Source organism: Oryzias latipes, chromosome 7 (genome assembly GCF_053564925.1).
Source record: "Oryzias latipes strain Hd-rR chromosome 7, Olatipes_Hd-rR_3.1".
Classification (NCBI taxonomy): domain Eukaryota; kingdom Metazoa; phylum Chordata; class Actinopteri; order Beloniformes; family Adrianichthyidae; genus Oryzias; species Oryzias latipes.
The window spans coordinates 26683024-26700855 of NC_136243.1; the positions used below are offsets into that span (position 1 = coordinate 26683024).

Genomic DNA, 17832 nt, shown 5'->3' on the forward strand with positions numbered 1-17832 from the left:
GGTGACAAAGAAAACTTTGAAGATCCATCGCTTTCACGCAGGCGTCTCTTAAAAAAACATAAACCTGAGGTCAGCATTGCTTAAATGGACGTACCGGTATGTGGTTTTCCTCCCATGACCTGTAATCTTTAATCTGTAGGTCCTTGTTAATCGGAGATTAAAAAAAAAGTAAAGATTCAGAAGCCGCTTTGGTCATCCAATCAGACAGAAAATGGAGACATCAGAAAGAAAAGCAATGTTTGCACACTGCAAGGGAGTGGAGCGATTACTGTGTAACATCTTAACTGCAGAAATATGATATTTGGAAATTTTTTGATCCAACACAATAAGCAAACATAAAAGGTGTTTTTATTGATTTTGAGACGTTCTTTGCTAAACATCACACTGTCACTCTTTCAGGTTTATAGCTGTGAGGTTTTTAGGTCACAGAAGCAGCAAGAGAAAGAAACTAACATGTAGTCTGCAAAAAAACAACATGTTTAAAATAATCCTACTAAGGTTTTCAGAACTGCTTTTAATTTTTTTAGCAACAAAGTCTGATCACGTGGTTTAGAGAAACGGCTTGAAATGTGTCTAACTGTAAGAGTCATAAAGAGTAAAATTTAATGACAGTGTTCCAAAAATGTATGCATTATGCTATGTTCACCACGGGGTTGGAAAAACGCGACCACCATCAATATAAAGTCTACGTGAATGCACGCAAATGCGGGTTATGAGGTTCAAAACTCTCGTGTTCACGTGTTGCTACGTGACTTTTTAAGTCAGTTTTCGGGCTCTACATACAAAACAAGCTGCAATTGAGTGTGCATCAAAAGTTAAACCAGTTGAACCAATAAGGGACTTGGATTTGGAAATCTGTGCCAACCGGTTGGAAATCGATCATGAAGAAAAATTACTAACTGCGGTTTGTGCCTGGTTATAATTATATGACACCAAGTCTTTCTTATATCAGAATAGAGCTGTGAAGGAAAAAGCCTGGAGATTATCGGCGCTTCGACATTTTGCACCAAGTCTCTTTCAACTGTAGGTAGATGAGCAAGCATCGAGTAGCGACAGACCTGTGTGAAGCCACATTCAGCATGGTCTTGAATGTGCCACACATGCGCGGGTGTACACGGCACTACAGCAAAACGAGGGATCATAAGCTGCCGAGGTAGCTACTCCACCTTTGCGGTAGAAAGTTCCTGAGAGAGCTCCTGGATTCTCTGCTGCTGCTGGGTCAGGAGCTCCTGGATGGACGACAGTGTTTGCTGAAGCTGGCTGACTGAAAAACAAGCAGAACAACGATCAATGAAAATTCCTCGAAAAGGAGACAGAAAAAAACAGAATATTGCAAAGGGCTACTTCAGTAATGGTATTATTTTTCTCCAGAGAAGACGACAGAATTGATGAGGCCTGTATCACAGATCAAAGATGTCCTTTAAGAACTGTAATCAGAGCTAATACAGGGTAACTTCAGTGGCAGTTTTTTCTGTTGTTGTTGTGCGGCATTGAGAGTTAGGGGAGGGAAGGAGGGGGTGCTCATAGGATGGAAGTATTAATCTTTTGTGTCTGAACTTAAATTAAATAACAGTCTCTAACCTTCCATTATCCACCCAGACACTGCCGTCTAATGCATCTTAAATCCTCAAACGATCAACAAAGGAAAAAACAAGGCTCTTATTTGGGAAGAGGCTGCCAGACAAAATGTCCCTCCTAATCCTAATAAATATTGTTCTTTTTCCATTGACTTTGAAGATTGAATTAGTTCAAGTGTTGGTGTTGGACGAAGGTGTATGATTTCAAATAACACCAGGCATAGTTTGTTGCCCTCTGCTTCCAGTCACACGTGTATTACCAAACAATGCATTAAGTTTCCCTGAGCTGATTATATTACAGAAAACCAATAAACATTCATATAAATCATGGGCATGTAAAGTGTTAAATCAAGCCTAAAAGGATTAACATCAACAGATATTGTGGCCGTCCACTGCTGATGTTGTCAGGCCAATGGTTAAAAGCCTGGCCTGCAGCCGGCTGGACTGGATGTGGAGAACCCTCCTCTCACATTAACCCCCGGCTGGGACAAAAGAGGAGGCCCATTTGGGAGTAGGGTTTCTTTTGAAAAAAACACAGACAAAATATTTGATCCTTCAAAGAGTCTAATTTCTTGCAGTGACACCTGTGTTTAAATGGGTGGAGTTGTATCAATATGGGTGGGGTGCTTAACATTTGATCTTTTCATTTCATGTGCAGTCTTAGGGAGTGCAAGTTTGAGCAGGAGATCTGGTCGGGGCCCGAGATCATAGTGCAAATTATTTGAGTTGGCTTTTCAGTTTTTCCATAAAGAGTGTGTATAATCGTCTTTTTGAGGTCATGAAAAAAAAGAAAGAAAGAACAGAAAACGACTTACAAAAAGCATTTCTAGATTATGACAGGGTGCACACCCCAAAATCACGAGTGGCTCTATTAGTGCTTAAATACGTCCAACCACAAAACAGCTTTCCCAGATGTGTGGGGGACACAGCCAGCCTGTAATGCTGTCTGTGAATTACCATTGACACTTCTTTTTCAGCCACTTGAGCCAAACACTTCCCAGTCCAGCCATTTGCATGTCTCTGCACAATGTTGACGATTTTGTGCTACTCCGGCAGTCAACAGAAATGCACAACTTCTTCCTCCGAGCTATTACAGACACAAAGCCAAGAATATTAATAAAGTCTACATTTCTGGCCAGGCATGAATCAGAAGGAGGCGATTCTAATCTGCTTGTGCGAGAGGAAGGACCAGACAAGTTATCGTGCGAGGCTTGCAGCTGCTGCGAGGAGGAAGTGCATTGTGTATTCAGTAAATTATTCAGTAAATACCTCGCCATAATGTATACTACATATGTCCAGACCTGTCTCTGTTTTTAATGGCCAGCTGGTCACCAATATGGTTCCCACCAACAAAGAGTGCCAAAAACAGTCGCACATTCCATCGCAGCCTGGCCACACTGAAGGAGTTCCAAGATCCATTCATTAATTGTCTTGTGAAGTTGTAGGCAAATCATAATAGGACTCAAGGCCCTCTTGAGCTCTGGCTGCAGAGAAAGACTAATGCAGTCCCCCTCTCAAAAGGATACATCACCTCATTGGGCCTGGCACTAGAGAAATACATGAACTTTAACAAAAGCGGGTTCAAGCAATTGGCAGCAGCGAGGCAGTCCGTCGCTATTACTCACAGCACTGAAGAGAGAAGGAGGGGGAAACAAAGGGAAAGCAGGGGGAGAAAACTCTCAGTGTAATTGCAACCTCTCTCCCCAACTGTTAACTACAACAGTCATTAACTACAATAGCAGTTTGGCTACTGTAGTCATAGCAAATTAGTTTTATACACTGAGTGAAGAAAGATCAACTGTTTTTTTTCTTCCATTATCAAGTCTTTCCATCTTAACTGACAAAATGAGAGGATTCTAAAATCCTGTTCTTGATGACAAATAGAACTGGGTGTGCAAGCTGGCAAATCTCCAAAACATGATAAGTAGGCCAAGAATGGGCAGTGAACCAATGAGGGTAAATGTGTTTGCATAGTTACGAAAAAAAAAAAAAAGACCATAAAAGAGCATATATTTGTTAAGCAGATTCTGGGTGGCACACCTTGCATGGCATATCGCACAGTTGCTGTCCTCCCCCCACCAAATAACTGCCATGTTTTGATCATTTGGCTCCTCAAGGGTGAGAAATCAAAGGATGTTTGCAGAATTGGATCCTACCTTATAACTGCTCTGCCAAAAGTGCAAATACTGTACACAAATTAATCTCTTTCGGTTTTCCAGTTTAAAACAGAAAACAAACTACAGCAACTTTATAAGGGAAAGGGGATTTTCCAGCACACAGAACTCCACAGTTAAGACACACAATAGCAGGGGTTGGAAGGATTGAAAAGTTTTCATGGAATTTTTGTATTTTTTTGCTGTAAAGAATCAGACATACACTCTTTATCTGACTCCATCTGTTATTTTTGGTCATGTCAGTGTATATGTTCATCCTCAGTGACTGAGCTGCTCCTTTTTTCCCTGGTAAAAAAAAAAAAAAAAAAGCTGCAGATTCACAACTTCTCCTTATAACCTTAGAGGACATTTTTATACAAAAAAGTCACTAGTGTTCAATGTAAAAGTCTCAACAGTGATTGATCTCTATAGAAAGGTATTCCCTGAATAGTCCTCAGAGTGTCTCCAGAGCGCATTGACGTCCTTTTCCTCTGTGCACCTCTGATTCTTAGCAAAACAGCAACAGCATAGCTGTAAGCTGTATGAGTGAACAAACTTTTTTCAATGTCATTTTACAGGTAAATATAGGTTTCATTATTATGAAGGTGCTGGTCAGGTAGAAAGTGTTACAGCCTGGTACATGAGGTATAAAAAACTGGTACATTAATAGATATTTTTGTCATATTGTGCTTTCACACTGAAAAAGGAAAAACTCTGTAATTTAATTGTTTAAAAGACTAAAGATAGTAGGAAATATACATGTATTAACTACGTGTATCAGATGACAATAGGCAGCATGTGGCAGCCTGCTATTGTCAATGTTACATTATACATGTTATTTTCTTTTTACATAATCATTATTACACCAGACGGAACATTTTCGATTAGATGTTTCAGAGATAAAGCCGGAAGAGCCAGATGGAGATGGTTGGACACATTCTGAGGAGGGACACTGAATATTTTGGTAGAAGGAAGGGATGTCCCAATCCAACGTGGTTGGAAATTGGGCCTGATCAAGTAGTTTCAGACATCTTTAAAGTAGTAAATACAGACTATTGAATTTCCCCTTTGCTTTATTTGCTTTAGAGTGTGTTTTTTTCTTCCCGTAAAGGCACCCCTCTCATGGATTGTTGTTGCGTTTCAGGTGCAAAACGCCACTGCTAACAAGACCCAAGTTTCTCAGAGTGCTTCTCTCATTTACGCTTCCCTGGATTTTTAATTACACTGACAAAGAGCTAGGAAAGCATCTCTCTCCCTGTCTGACAGCCAGGTTGAGATTCCTCACCTGTCCAACATGGGAGCAGCACCTGTCACCATGCACTTAATCACACTGGGGCCAGTGCTGAGCCCAAACACCACACAGAGCTGGGTTGCACACGAAAACACACAAACTCGTACACAAAATTAAAATGAACTTTCTGCCCACCTAAGGGGGAGCGGGTGGCTGATGATGATGGCAATGGAGGTTTGGATGGGGGTGAGGTTGGTGCAGGGGTAGACGGATGGAAGGGGAGAGTCTGAAGGAATGGGTGGGGGGTTGAGAAAAGTTGTCATTTCCCAACTCCTCATTAATATTCTGAGGTTAAGAGCTTTTCAGCGAAACGTAATTAATTGAGCCCGAGCCTGACAGTAAACAAGCAATTTCAAATTAAAGCGAAATGACAGCGGCGTCATTTGTTAAAAACGTGCAGGGCCCCTCGATTTTGGCGACAGATAAATGAGGGAAAATGTTAAGGAGGGAGAAAGTGATGAAGATATTAATCTTCACCTGTCTGTGTCAGCGTGCCACTCATTGCAGCAATGTTGCTCTCCATCCTCTGCAGATGCTTCTTGTCCTCTCGGCTTCCCATAATGAGAGGAAGGATGTATTTCTGCAATTAAAAGCAAGACACAATATTAGACTTCTCTCTAGTGGAAAGGGACCGAAAGATGAGCAAAAGACACAACCACTTAGAATTGGCAGAGTGAGGTCAAAGGCACTGTTGATTAGAAACTCACCACAATGTCAAAACTGCACTACTATGTGTGTGAATTACCACACCAAAGACTTCAAAAAGTTAGACCAGGAGTGTTTTTAAGGTTTTTGCTTAGATTATAGGTTCGTAAGCATCTAATTTCACTTTTTAAACAAGCGCTTGTCATGTTTTTCCTAAAGGGGCGAAGAAAGAGCTCCTTAAAATTACCAACATGTGACATACACTGGCTTAAACGGTGAATAACCTAATCACTCACTTCCATTTTCTAGTTGGCTTCCAGCCTGTTGGGTTTCCTCTACAGCTGGGAAAGCACAATCAACAGCAGTGTAAGTAATAAACACTTTTTAGAGAAAAAGATTAAATGGATGTCTACATGTGGTAATTAATAAGTGGGTTGCTGGGAGTGTGCTGTTTACAAGGTGCACCACAACATAACAAAAGTATGGGCAGAAGCTTGGACATATGGCGCGGCTGGCGCTGCGCTCCAGTGACATGACAGCAACCTGTGCTGTCCCACCAGGATATCCCACCTACCAGGTGATTTGTGGAAGGCAAACACTGTTTCATGTAGTAAACAGTGAGCTAATATTATGTGTCTGTCACCTAAGACAAAACAAAACAAAAAAAAAGCTAATAAAAGAGTAAAAATTGTGGGAAAATATCTTCATAAAAAGGCTAAAAGGATCAGAGTAATCAATTAATGTGCATGTTAGTTTATCGCTTTTTCTTTTACAAAGGGCCAGTCATCTAGGCCAAGAGCTGTTACTACTGGAACTCCTATCCCACTCTAAAATAAAAGTAATGGTCTCCACATGCCGTTTAGACTCCTACTAACAACCACTATGGGATTAATGCCACCAGGGACAAAGCATTCACGAGCTCATGTTCAAGGGCTGCTAGGCCTGATGAAAACCAGGGTGATCATCTTTAGGCTGCAAGTTGTCTAAAAAAGACAAGGTTCTATGATATGTTGCGGAAATTTTACTTTAAAAGAAAATAGAGACGTGGAAGTTTAAAAAGAGGAGTTTAAAGTGGGGTAGTTGTAGTAAAAAAAAGACATTCAAATCCACTTTTAAGCTCATGTAGAACAATTCATCATCAACTGGGGCCTACTATTTTAGCTGTCATGAAAAGTAATGGCAAAGCATGAAGTGCGGAATTCTAAAAAGAATGTACGGTAAATATGAGGGCAATGGAAAAGCAGTCAAAAAAATGGTTTCAGTTGCCTTGTAAAGCTGATGAAAGCCAAACGCCATGCCTGCCATAATGATGGTGAGGGCGCCATAGTCTCTCCATCTGTAACCTGCTGGACCTGGAAAAATGGGAAAAATAGAAGAAAAACAGTAATTCCTTAAATGTATTTGATTATTTTTTTCCTAACCGAACTGAAAATACATTTGTGACATCTACGCTACAATAAAGGGCAACTATGATGTGAAGAAAAGACAGAACAATACAGTCATTAATTCATTTTTACACGCAGCAGCGCCGGACAGTGAGCCAAAGCTTTTTTTTTTCTTTTTGAGAACCTGCTCACACACATTTCTGAGAGCTATCCAGTAAAACCACACATCTACCTTTGGCAGCAGAGCAGCTGCACAGGAAGGCTAGGGGATGAGTCCTACCCAGGTTTGAGCCTGCAACTCCTTATTTTAGTAAAACACTCTGATTTCCCTCTGTGTATAAGTAATACTGTCCAAATAAAACATCCTTATCTTTCCTCCAGACAGATAGTGTTATCAATAATTCCATTTAATAACCTACATTAGAGATCTCATAGTGCCTTACCAACCAAACAGAATGCTTCTTTCACAGTGGTTCCCAGAATTTGTAAAAGGTACAGTTGGAGGTAGAGCCTTTAACCACCACTAAGCTCCCAGCTCATGTAAGCGAAGCCGACACAGTTTTCTACATTCAAAGTTAGTCTTAAAAAATTCCTCTTTGGACAGGCTTATTGCCAGACTAGTAATCCGAGAATATTTAATATATTGCTCCCCCTACCTCACCTACTGTAAGAAAGTTTGGGGTAATATTTATAATGTTCATTACATCCATTACACATATTTCTTCCACAGATCCAAGCAGAGGGAAGATTGTTTCATAAACCGGGCCTGGGCAGCCCATTCCCCCTGCTTAGATTAATACTATATTGTATTAATATTGTTATGCTAAAAATGTAGATTTTCTATTATTGTCATTATTATTACCATCTGCTATATGTGCCATAATGCATGCAACTTACTACTAACATGTTTGAATCCCATTTCAATTTATTTGAATTTACAATAACAATTAGTTGCTAGTAGGCTGCTAGAAGTTAGAAGCTTGAGAAAGTATGGTGCACTGGGGTTCTGTCCTCTATTCTCATCTCCTTTTACTCTCTTCTATTCTTGATCATTTATTTAGCTCTTCATGCCTCTGTTTGGTACAGTGCGATTCATGTGTTGTTCCTCTTTCCCACTCCCCTTTGGGGGATCGCGAGTCTGTGCTCCTGTCCACCCCCCAAAGAAATGTCTACAGGAAATATGTATTTTTGAACTCTGCTGATGCCAGATTAAAAGGTTAACTTTTAACTTTAACTTGATGTGTTCAGGGGCTTGGAGTAAGTCAACGACATTGATCTAGAGCCCTTTACAACTTCTGATTTAACATGCAAATAAAATGAGAGACCCATTCATATTGGACTATGCAGCATCATTTCAAGGTGAATGCCGTTTTGGTTTTTCTTTCTTCAAGGGTATGTTTTACTGCTGGTGCAGCATTCACTGAACCTGTAACCTTTCCAGTCAAAATTTTGAATCACTCTCAGCATCCACATGATAACCACATAAATTTGCGTTTTCATCAAAACTGCAGCTGGGATAGACTGTCACCTATCCCAGAATACCATGCACCTGAAGGGCCTGGGAGTCCTTGGAATGGGTGGTTGACCCTGAACATGTCTTACTGCATCACCAGGGCTTTTCACTTGCTCTTTTACCCCTCCTCTCAGACCTTTCATTCTTCCACTATCTTTCCCCTTTTCTATACCAGTTCCACATTGCCATCTTCCTTTTTTTATTTGGTCACTTTTAACTGGTCTCCATCCCCCGTTTTTCCAATCTCCTCTCAAATTTATTGGGTTCAGTGGAGGCCTTCCTGTCCTTCTACTGTGTGGAAATAGAGATCAGAGTATCCATTATTGCGACAGAGATGGATGCGGGTCCCTGTGCACCGTACCCATAAGAAGGACATCAAAGGGAGGTAGCCCCCTCTTTCTGGCATGACCCCCCATACAAGACTCCCCGCTCTCACCTCATTATGCAGCTCCCTTATAGCCGTTTTGATATAAAACCCCCCACTATGGACAGAGAGCTGCAAGTCTTCCTAACTACATGGCCATCCCATCAACATCACTTTCATTACAAAACATGAGATGCTGAGGGAGTCAAGGACAGTGTGGTAATAAATGAGGGTGGAATACATCTGGAATCATTGTCATATGGGTTAAACATTACGCAGACTTCATTCTGCATTGGAAAATCAGTGGACAGCACTCACAACTTCCTGAAGTAATAAAGATACAGGTTTTGGTGTGGGATGTTACCAGTGTGGCACTCCAAGAAACTGCCTTTTTTAGCTTGTACTGTAGAATAGTCTCTGACTGAACTCAGAAAAACTAGCAAATCACGATACCAAGGCTGCATGAGATAGATCATAAGATTCAAAAACCTTTTGGTTTATCCCTTTAACAGTCCTACTTAACACAGATGGTAGGGAAGACCTCTCAAAGACCAGTGGAAATCAACTGCAACAAATGTAGTTAACAATTTCTATTCAATAGCTTTTTTTTAAATAAGAAAATGCACATGAACATCAAAAGTATTCACAGAACAAGTGTTTAGGGGGAAAAAAGAGCTGTGTGTACTCACTGGGTGGTGCAGGAGCAAGCAGAGTTGTATAGGGAGGATGTGGGAGCCCCACAGGATTCTGAGGAAGAACTTCCTCTGTGCTACCAGAGCGCTGGATGGCCAACTCGATCTCCTCATCAGTCAAGCCTGGAACCCACAAACAGACGTCTTACGCACATTCAAACCACGTGCAGTGTGTGATTATAAAGATGAAAATCTAAACGGCTCCTTACTTCAAATTAAGCAACTTTAAATACTTCCCTAGTTGCCAACCAATATTTTAAGTATAACTAATTCAATTTCACCAACTCACCACCCAAAAAAATGCGTTTTTCATTTCATAATTCAGAAACACCGCTGAGACTTTCAATGAAATCCATCAAAAGAGCAGAAAAGTTCATACAATGAAATCTGAGACTCTGCAAGCCTATTAACTGCCACCAAAGGCAAAGAAAATAAGGGTCTGTCCACTTCTCCAGTTATATTTCCCAAGTGGAGATTTCATACACCCCAGACAGCGAAAATGCATTATTTTAATTTCTTCATTGTAATGTAAATGTATTACATAATTTTGCAAATGCCAATATAATTTAATCTTCAGATCTTTTTAATGATTTTAGTGATGATTAAATTGCAAAGGGCTCCCTGATGGAGAATCAGAGGGGAGGAGAAAAAAAAACTAATAAGAACATCTCCTTTTGTGGCTAGAAAGGGTTTTTATTTCTGGGACCATATGCTTCCATTGCTGTAGGTCTTCTTTAATGAGTATCCTGGTTTTAAACAAAGAAAACAATAACAACTATGGCTCATCAACATAAAATACAATCAGTTTATTTAAAAATTGTTTAATTGAATAATATGCTCCTCAACCAAGTGAAGACCCTGTGGTTGAAGCAAACACTAACTAAAGCTTAACTGCAGGTGCTACTACAGCTACTTTCCACACATTTTTTCTCACCCTAAACCAAGTGTGGCAGATGTGCATATCAAAGTAAAAGCCTAAAGTCACGCAACACCTTTACCACTGCAAGTCCCTCATCTTTACAGAATATGTTCCTTAAGGGTACTTCTCAAACACGTCACTTAGAAAACCTCCTTTTTTATTCAACAATAGAAAAACCAATAATTCAGATTCTTTTCAGTTAAATCTTTTAAAATTAAGCTGGTCATACTTCCCCTCACCAATCTATATGGCTTAAAATATACATCGTCTTTGGCTTTAAGTTCCACTTTAACTACCCGTAATTACCGGGCTATAGAGCACACCTGATTACAAGCCTCACCCACTCAACTTAAGGAGGATTAACCACTTTTTACATACACAAGCCGCATTTGTATAAAAGCCTCATGTTATGGCAAATCAAATGATATGTCACTGATTACCTTGGCCCAAATACTGAGAGACAGCAGTAGTCTCAGAGAGGGAGGAGTAAATAGTAGTTTAGCCTATTTATTTGAACACACCCACATCTGCCAAACAGCATGGACCTCACTTCAGCTCACAGCTCCCTCAGTTATGGTGTGAAACTTCACATCCAGATTCCTCACTTCACATGAGTCTTAGGGGTTTAAGGCGGGGCTAACCCCCGGTTCGCCATACTGTGTTGTAGATTGAGGATGTATATGTGCTGAGACCGCCTGCGTGTTTAAGGAGCAGGGAGCTGCAGCGGAACGCGAGAGTAGCTCCCCCTCCTTCCGCCTGTAACACGGCAGCAATGTGGAAATAACAGGGCTGGTTGAAAAAACATACCAGTAAAACAGAGCAGCAGTGACTTATAAGCGCGCACGGCACGCGCCTATGCGCGTTCTACGTGGCTCTGCGCCTCGGTGCAGTGCGTGCGCCAGAAGTTACCTTCCACAACAGTGAAGTTACTTAAGTGTCTAAGAGCTGAAGTGAGGTCCATGCTGTTTGGCTGCTTGAGTGTGTGTCAAAGCAATCGCGCTTGTTGCTGGACATAGAATTATGCAGGGAGTCTCCCCTCTGAGACTGCCGGAGCGCTCCTGGCGGCCATTAAATAAAAGCATAAATTAGCCGCATCACTGAATAAGCCGCAGGGTCGAAAGTTCGTGACAAAAGTAGGGGCTTATAGTCCGGAAAATGCGGTATATATTTTTCTATTGTAAAAACATTCCCAGTGGTTTTTAATGACGAGTATGCAGTTTTGAGCGAAAATAAAAAAAAGTGTCATTTTCAAGACATATAAGCCTCCGGCTAATTTCCCATCAACCCTTTGTTTATACTCTCTCCCGCTAGCTTATAGCACCTCACAGGCCTAAGCTAAAATTTGCATAGCAAAAAAGAAGAAAAAAACAGCGAGCAATATCGTAGTGATCCAGCCGTACAGTTAAAATGAAGATGTTAATGGATCTATTTGTCTGCAAGTGGATGTTTCAGATCTGAAATGGAGAAGGGAGACTTTGGGCCGCCCATGGCAGTTGCGTCACAAACCCGAGCTTTTTCAATAAGCTGGTTTTCATCTGCTCCTGATCCAACACAATAAAGAATTAGGCAGGGAGGCTTAAATTATTTGATTTATGTTCTCTATTATGCGAAAAATGTAGCAAGAACATGTCAAAAACACCAAAAAGACAATTTGTATTGGAGTAGGTCTTTAAAGGGTAGAGGAGTAATTTTTCCATCTCAATTCAGCCCTTGGCCTTATGGGGTTTCACTGTTTGTTCAGATATTAATCAAGTTGTGTAAAAAAGGAAAGATACATACTTGAAGAACATGCAGTGAATCTACTGAGTCATTTACCTAAACAAGGAAACAGTGACTTAAAAGTTGAATGATACCAAAATAGAGAGGACATATCGTATTTTTTAGGATGGATGAGATTCCAAATCTTGGATTCTTCTGGAACATCCATTCATGAGGAGACCAATCAAGATAGCCGATTAAATCTGTACTCGAAAGATGGTGAAACCTTCAAAGTCTCGTGTAGTAGGAGCTAGAAAGCCAAATTCTTTAGCAATCAGCAGGATGGAGATTCATCTCGTCACCCTCTTAAATGGACAGAGGAATGACCATGAAAACAGTTGAATAATTGAGGGGAAAAATTAGCCAGCTTGATGTCTACAGCAGATTCTGAGTGCCAGGAAGTGCTAAGAGCCATGTGCTGAGTTTGTGCACTCACTACATTGTCAAATAAGCAATAGCGTGTCCCCGGACTCCTGATTCATCTGATTAAAGCAGACTACATGGTGACAGACTATTGAGTGAGACTTGCAGTGATCTCTGTTTCTCATACAGAAAGTAGTAACGGAAACAAATACTGTGTTTCACCTTGAAATTTGGTCTTTTTTTTTTTTTTCTACTAATTTGCTATTGAGATTAATATATGTACATCTTAATAACTGTTGACATCTTTGATGTTCAAGCAGCAAAGGCCTTTTTGGTACCATAAAAAAATAAAACACATGGAAATTCCTGTTTTATAGTCAAAATAAAGCTTGTGGAGTTGTGTCGTGGGCTTTGATCTGTTCAGTGTTGACGAGAAAACCTCAGCTAATAAAAGAGTGCTTAGATCTAGAAGAAAAAGGAACAAGGTGAAGCAGGGTTTTACATATAAAAGGGAAAAGACAAAAAAAGGATAACAAGTTTATTATGTGGTCCAAAAACCTGTGGAATGACCCCTGAACCTCCATTTCAAAACAATCTATGTGCAGATAATTTTTTAAAACATAAATTACATCTAATGACGACACCATAAAAAAAAAGAACAATAATGGAAAGCTATTCTGTATTTCATTATACTATATTATTTGGTGCACCTGATACACACAGTGCCTGTTTATGAGTCACCGTATTAGCGGATGCTCTGCCAAAGCATTTGCTTTGACCTTGCCATTCTCATTGGGGCATGAAATTACGGTGCTGGCACCGCGATATTACAGCTATAAATACTGTAAACTGCATATCTGGGCTACGTTTTCTATTGTCTTTCAACATAAACCTGATCGGTATTTATTTAAAGGAAAACCCATTGCTCGCCAGGTTATTTACAGCTCTATTTTCAGAGGCCCTTACTCTGAGCATTTTTTTTAAGGACAAAGAGGCTGAAAGCCTCTTATATTAAATCTACTTCTCCAATCCTGGCACTTCTTGGCTTTACGGGTCAAGACCTAACTTGGACAGTCAATTATAAAAATTGCTTACTAAAATTTTTTGGGGTGTAAAGAGGTGATACCTTACTACAATGTCCTCCAAGGCTTGAATTGTGAAGTTGCCCTTGAGTGGAAAATTACGAACAATTTGAACATCACAATTCGTATGGAAAATGTATAGCAGGGGTCATAAACAGATCGAGGTTGGGAAAGAAAAAAAGAAAAGTTATACCGGTTTATCATTTTGTAGTGGTGAGGCAGATTCTACGTGTCATTTGGTTGTGTACAACTGCTTGAAAATGGCATGCTCTAAATAATGACCACTCTCATAGAGTATTCATTTATGTATTAAAAGGGGGACTCTGCTCTCATTTCCCTGCTTTATTGCCTTGTACTGATGACAAAGTAGGCAAGGCCTCGGCTAGGTGGCGCCGTGGAGTAATTTATAACCACATCAATCCCTTTACCTTCTCCACAGGCCTTGGTCATTGTCATTTTTGTCCAAGAGGTGAGTCACATAACCCCACTTCCAAACAGCATCCCATTAATATCTGGGATGATGAACCTTACCTTTACCTTCAGACCAGGTATGGTAATAGACAAAAAGACTACATGTGTTCCCCCTGACCCCCCGATCACTGGCCCTCTACTCACAGTGAAATGTATTAGCATCATTAATTTAAGTCAAACCAAGACAGCGTAAAAACCAATAAGTGAAGCCAGTATTTATGTGCTTCTGACAGAGAAGATGTTGTGCCCGTTTCTCAAGCCGTTCTCTAATGTACCAAAACAATGTATGGCCTTTACTTTCCCAACAAACTGTGTTCACTATTATAATCAAGGAGTTGCTGAGTGATGTCAGTTTAGGGGCCACGGTCAAAGTGACCCAGTGAAAGCTGGAAAATGTTGTTGACTTTGTCCTGAGAATACGATTTTTTGTGGTTATTATGTGTGTAACTGCTAATTGTCTGGGCTAAATGATGCTGCCAGAATGGGGCCCAACGCTCTTCAGCTGTTACATCTGTTAATTGTACAAGACATAGACAGCATAATTCTCTAGATTAGAGTGTAGCACATTATATTTCACTCAAACACAATGAATTCACTTGAGCTTTGGTAAAAAAAAAGCAAAGCGAAATTGCTTTAAGATTGTTGGATGACAATTTAAAATGCAATTCATTTCCTCACGCCCCTGTAACAGATTAAAGGGGGGGAAAAAAAGATCTTTATTTAAATTACATTGGAGTGAAAGTTTCAATATTTCAAACTGTTTATTGGACTTTGAGGACTAAAAAAGGGCAGCTGGAAATATTGAGAACATAATTGCCAATTCATACCATGAAAGTAAGTGTAGAGGGAAAACAGAGAATTTTATTTTACCAATGAAGATTGAAATAAACCACACTATTATGATCTCTTTATACAAAAAAAAAAAAAAAAGATGAAAGCAGAGAGGCATCCTTCAGTGTAGATTAGGGCACAAATGCACAAGGAAATAATGTGCACGACCGAGATTATTGCGTAAAGATTCTGCAACATGCAATCAAAGAGGGCCCTATTTTCCCCTTCATCAGCTGTCCAGCGTAAGCACTGGCAGGAAGAATCCAATTTAAATTGCACTCTACCGGGAGATGGTATTGTTTCATTTTATGTGTGCTTTGACATTTCTGGCTGTTAATATAGAGTAAAATCCAGGCATATTTACATAAATATGGCATTAAACTGTATTAGAAATTAAGACCGACGCATTTTCTGTGGTGACTGCTTGGATGTGGGGAATGATTGAGTTTCTATGTTAAAAGGTTGAAAAGACAGTGCAAGCAGGATATGGAAACAAGAATGATATCTCGTGGTTATTGGTCTGGGTAAAAGCCTACATTTCCTGGAGTTTAAAAAAAAATCCTAAATAGCTTTACACAGCTAACACGAATTAAAATGTGTGGCTAGAAAGAGTTATGTTTAAAAAAAGCCCTTTAATTTAAATAAAAACAAAGACTTGGTATTTCTGAGAGCATCAAAAGCATATTTTACTGTTGCTTTCTTCTGGATTTGTTAAAGACAGAAAAGACACTTTGATAACCAGTTCCCAAAGAGAAATAGAAATAAAAATTAAAAATGACATTATTTTGAGAATTTATTTTTATTATTCTAAAAAAAAATGTGTTTTTGTTATTACTTTCATTTATCCTTTACTAAATGTGGGGGAAAAACCGCTGTTAATGAAGCAAAATTATTTTGAATGAAAAAGTAGTAATTTGATTATTTTATTGATATGTTTATATGAAAGCAGAAGAAAAAAATTAATCAATTTCATGACTTATGGAATAACAGTGATGCTGAAGTTTTTGCAGCTTCGTTGCTGAATTACTGTTTTACTCAAGTATACTTCCTGCTTGGTGTTTCATTGCTCCTATCTATGCTCTCTTTATGATCAATGTCCTCATGCAAATCAAGAGTTCTTGCTTATATCTACAGTGGAAATAATTTTCCAAAATAAATCTGCAATAAAGCATCATAAATATTTCATGGACTTTAAGTGCCGTAAGAGCAAACCATTTTGGATGGTGGAGCTCCACAAATATTGAAGCAAAGCTTCGGAGGGGAAAAAGAAAAAAGATGACGTCCAGCATGACATCATTTGGTTGAGTAGAGGTTTTGGAAGTATCCACCAGCAGATTAGGAACCTGGCTGTCAATAATGACTCTAAAAGACGAAGAAATTTCAAAAGATATTAAGAATCATTGCAGTCACATGAGATGTGTGTAGCAGCAGCCGGCAAACATAGATTTGGTCTCAGGTTACGCTCCCTTGTCACAGAGCTTTTAGGCTCACTTTTCACTGTTTGGCTGCTCTAATGCTGCAGTCTAAGTCCCCCAGCACAGTAGAGGTACAGTCCCTTAAGTACTTGCTAAAATAAAAACACTCATTGCAAAGAGTTAATCTGAGGTAAAGGTGCACACTCTCGCTATACGTAATATTACTACACAGCCGCGACTTCAACGTAGCGCTAAACTAAACTGACTCTAGTAAGCTGGGTGTACTAAATCTATTTAAACTTTCTTTTGTTTTTGAAACATATGAATACATTGCAACAAAAAGTAAAACCTCAGCAATATGCTCATATCTTTTTGCATCCAGAAAACCTCAATATGCAGTGCCTCAAATTTACAATAACCATTAAATTAAGCAAAAGGGTTAAAATGCTGGAAGGCGATATTGATAATTCCATTGAAAACTCAGAGGGAGTTTGTCAATATTAATTTTCCTAAACCCAAAGGAGCTTCGCAACCCTGATGCCATTTATTCACAGGGCCTGAATCATGTTCTTTGAAGCTAAATCGACCCTGATTAGTACCCGCAGGGCAAAGAGCTATGGCCCCAATTTTTAACCCTCACAGACAAATCTTACTAGAACTAAAACGGGAAAAAAGAGCCATCCGTATGCAAAGATACCTACTGCTTCCAGTGCTGACTAAAAATTCTCACCTTTATTCTTCAAGAAGGATTTCCTGGTTAACAGTGGACTCTGACGTACTTTTGGGTTTTGTAGAAATTTTACAGCCGTGGCAACCTGCGGGGGAAAAAAAACCTTTACGATACAATAAAGCATGTAGGTGAAGACGAGCTGTGGAAAGAACAGAAGCTTTTAACAATGCGTACAACTGTCTAAAACTTCCTTTTAAAAAGGTTCATTATAAATCAAGCTCCACCAAAAAAAGAAAAGAAACTCATAAATGGATTGGATTTGATAGTTGCTTTTATGTGCCCCCCCCCCCACCCAGCAGTGAGGAAAAAGACCACCTGACCACTTTCCTGCTAAATGTGGGGAATGACCAAATCAGCAGTTATAAAATTAGCCCATCAAGAGTGCCGGACAAATGGAGTATGGAGCTTAATTTGCTATTACCCTCTTAAAGACAAACTTCCATTCTTAAGTGCGCAGTGGAAGAAAATCTATACTTAATGCAGAGGTGATCATTTGTATCTAATAACTTCAGAATCCTAGGCCTAAAACTTCTGTAATTCTTCCAGTTAAAAACCTGCCATGATCAAATCACGCTGCCTCACTGTTGTAATGACTTGAAACGTTAATGCACCAGAACGTTAAATAGCATCAGAACATCAGTAG

At 39.6% G+C, this 17832-nt stretch overlaps 1 protein-coding gene across 2 annotated transcripts in view; it reads right to left on the bottom strand.

Annotated features, from left to right (window-relative positions):
* The window catches only part of pex14 (peroxisomal biogenesis factor 14), a 57964-nt gene that overhangs the window by 12435 nt on the left and 27697 nt on the right, over nt 1–17832 (bottom strand). For both annotated transcript variants that reach the window (XM_020704551.2, XM_004070660.4), the window contains exons 3-7: nt 17190–17274; nt 9618–9743; nt 6933–7018; nt 5499–5601; nt 1167–1264 (exon numbers count right to left, since the gene is read on the bottom strand). In XM_020704551.2, coding sequence (XP_020560210.1) covers nt 1167–1264; nt 5499–5601; nt 6933–7018; nt 9618–9743; nt 17190–17274 — 498 coding nt within the window. The remainder of the gene's footprint in view (nt 1–1166; nt 1265–5498; nt 5602–6932; nt 7019–9617; nt 9744–17189; nt 17275–17832) is intronic.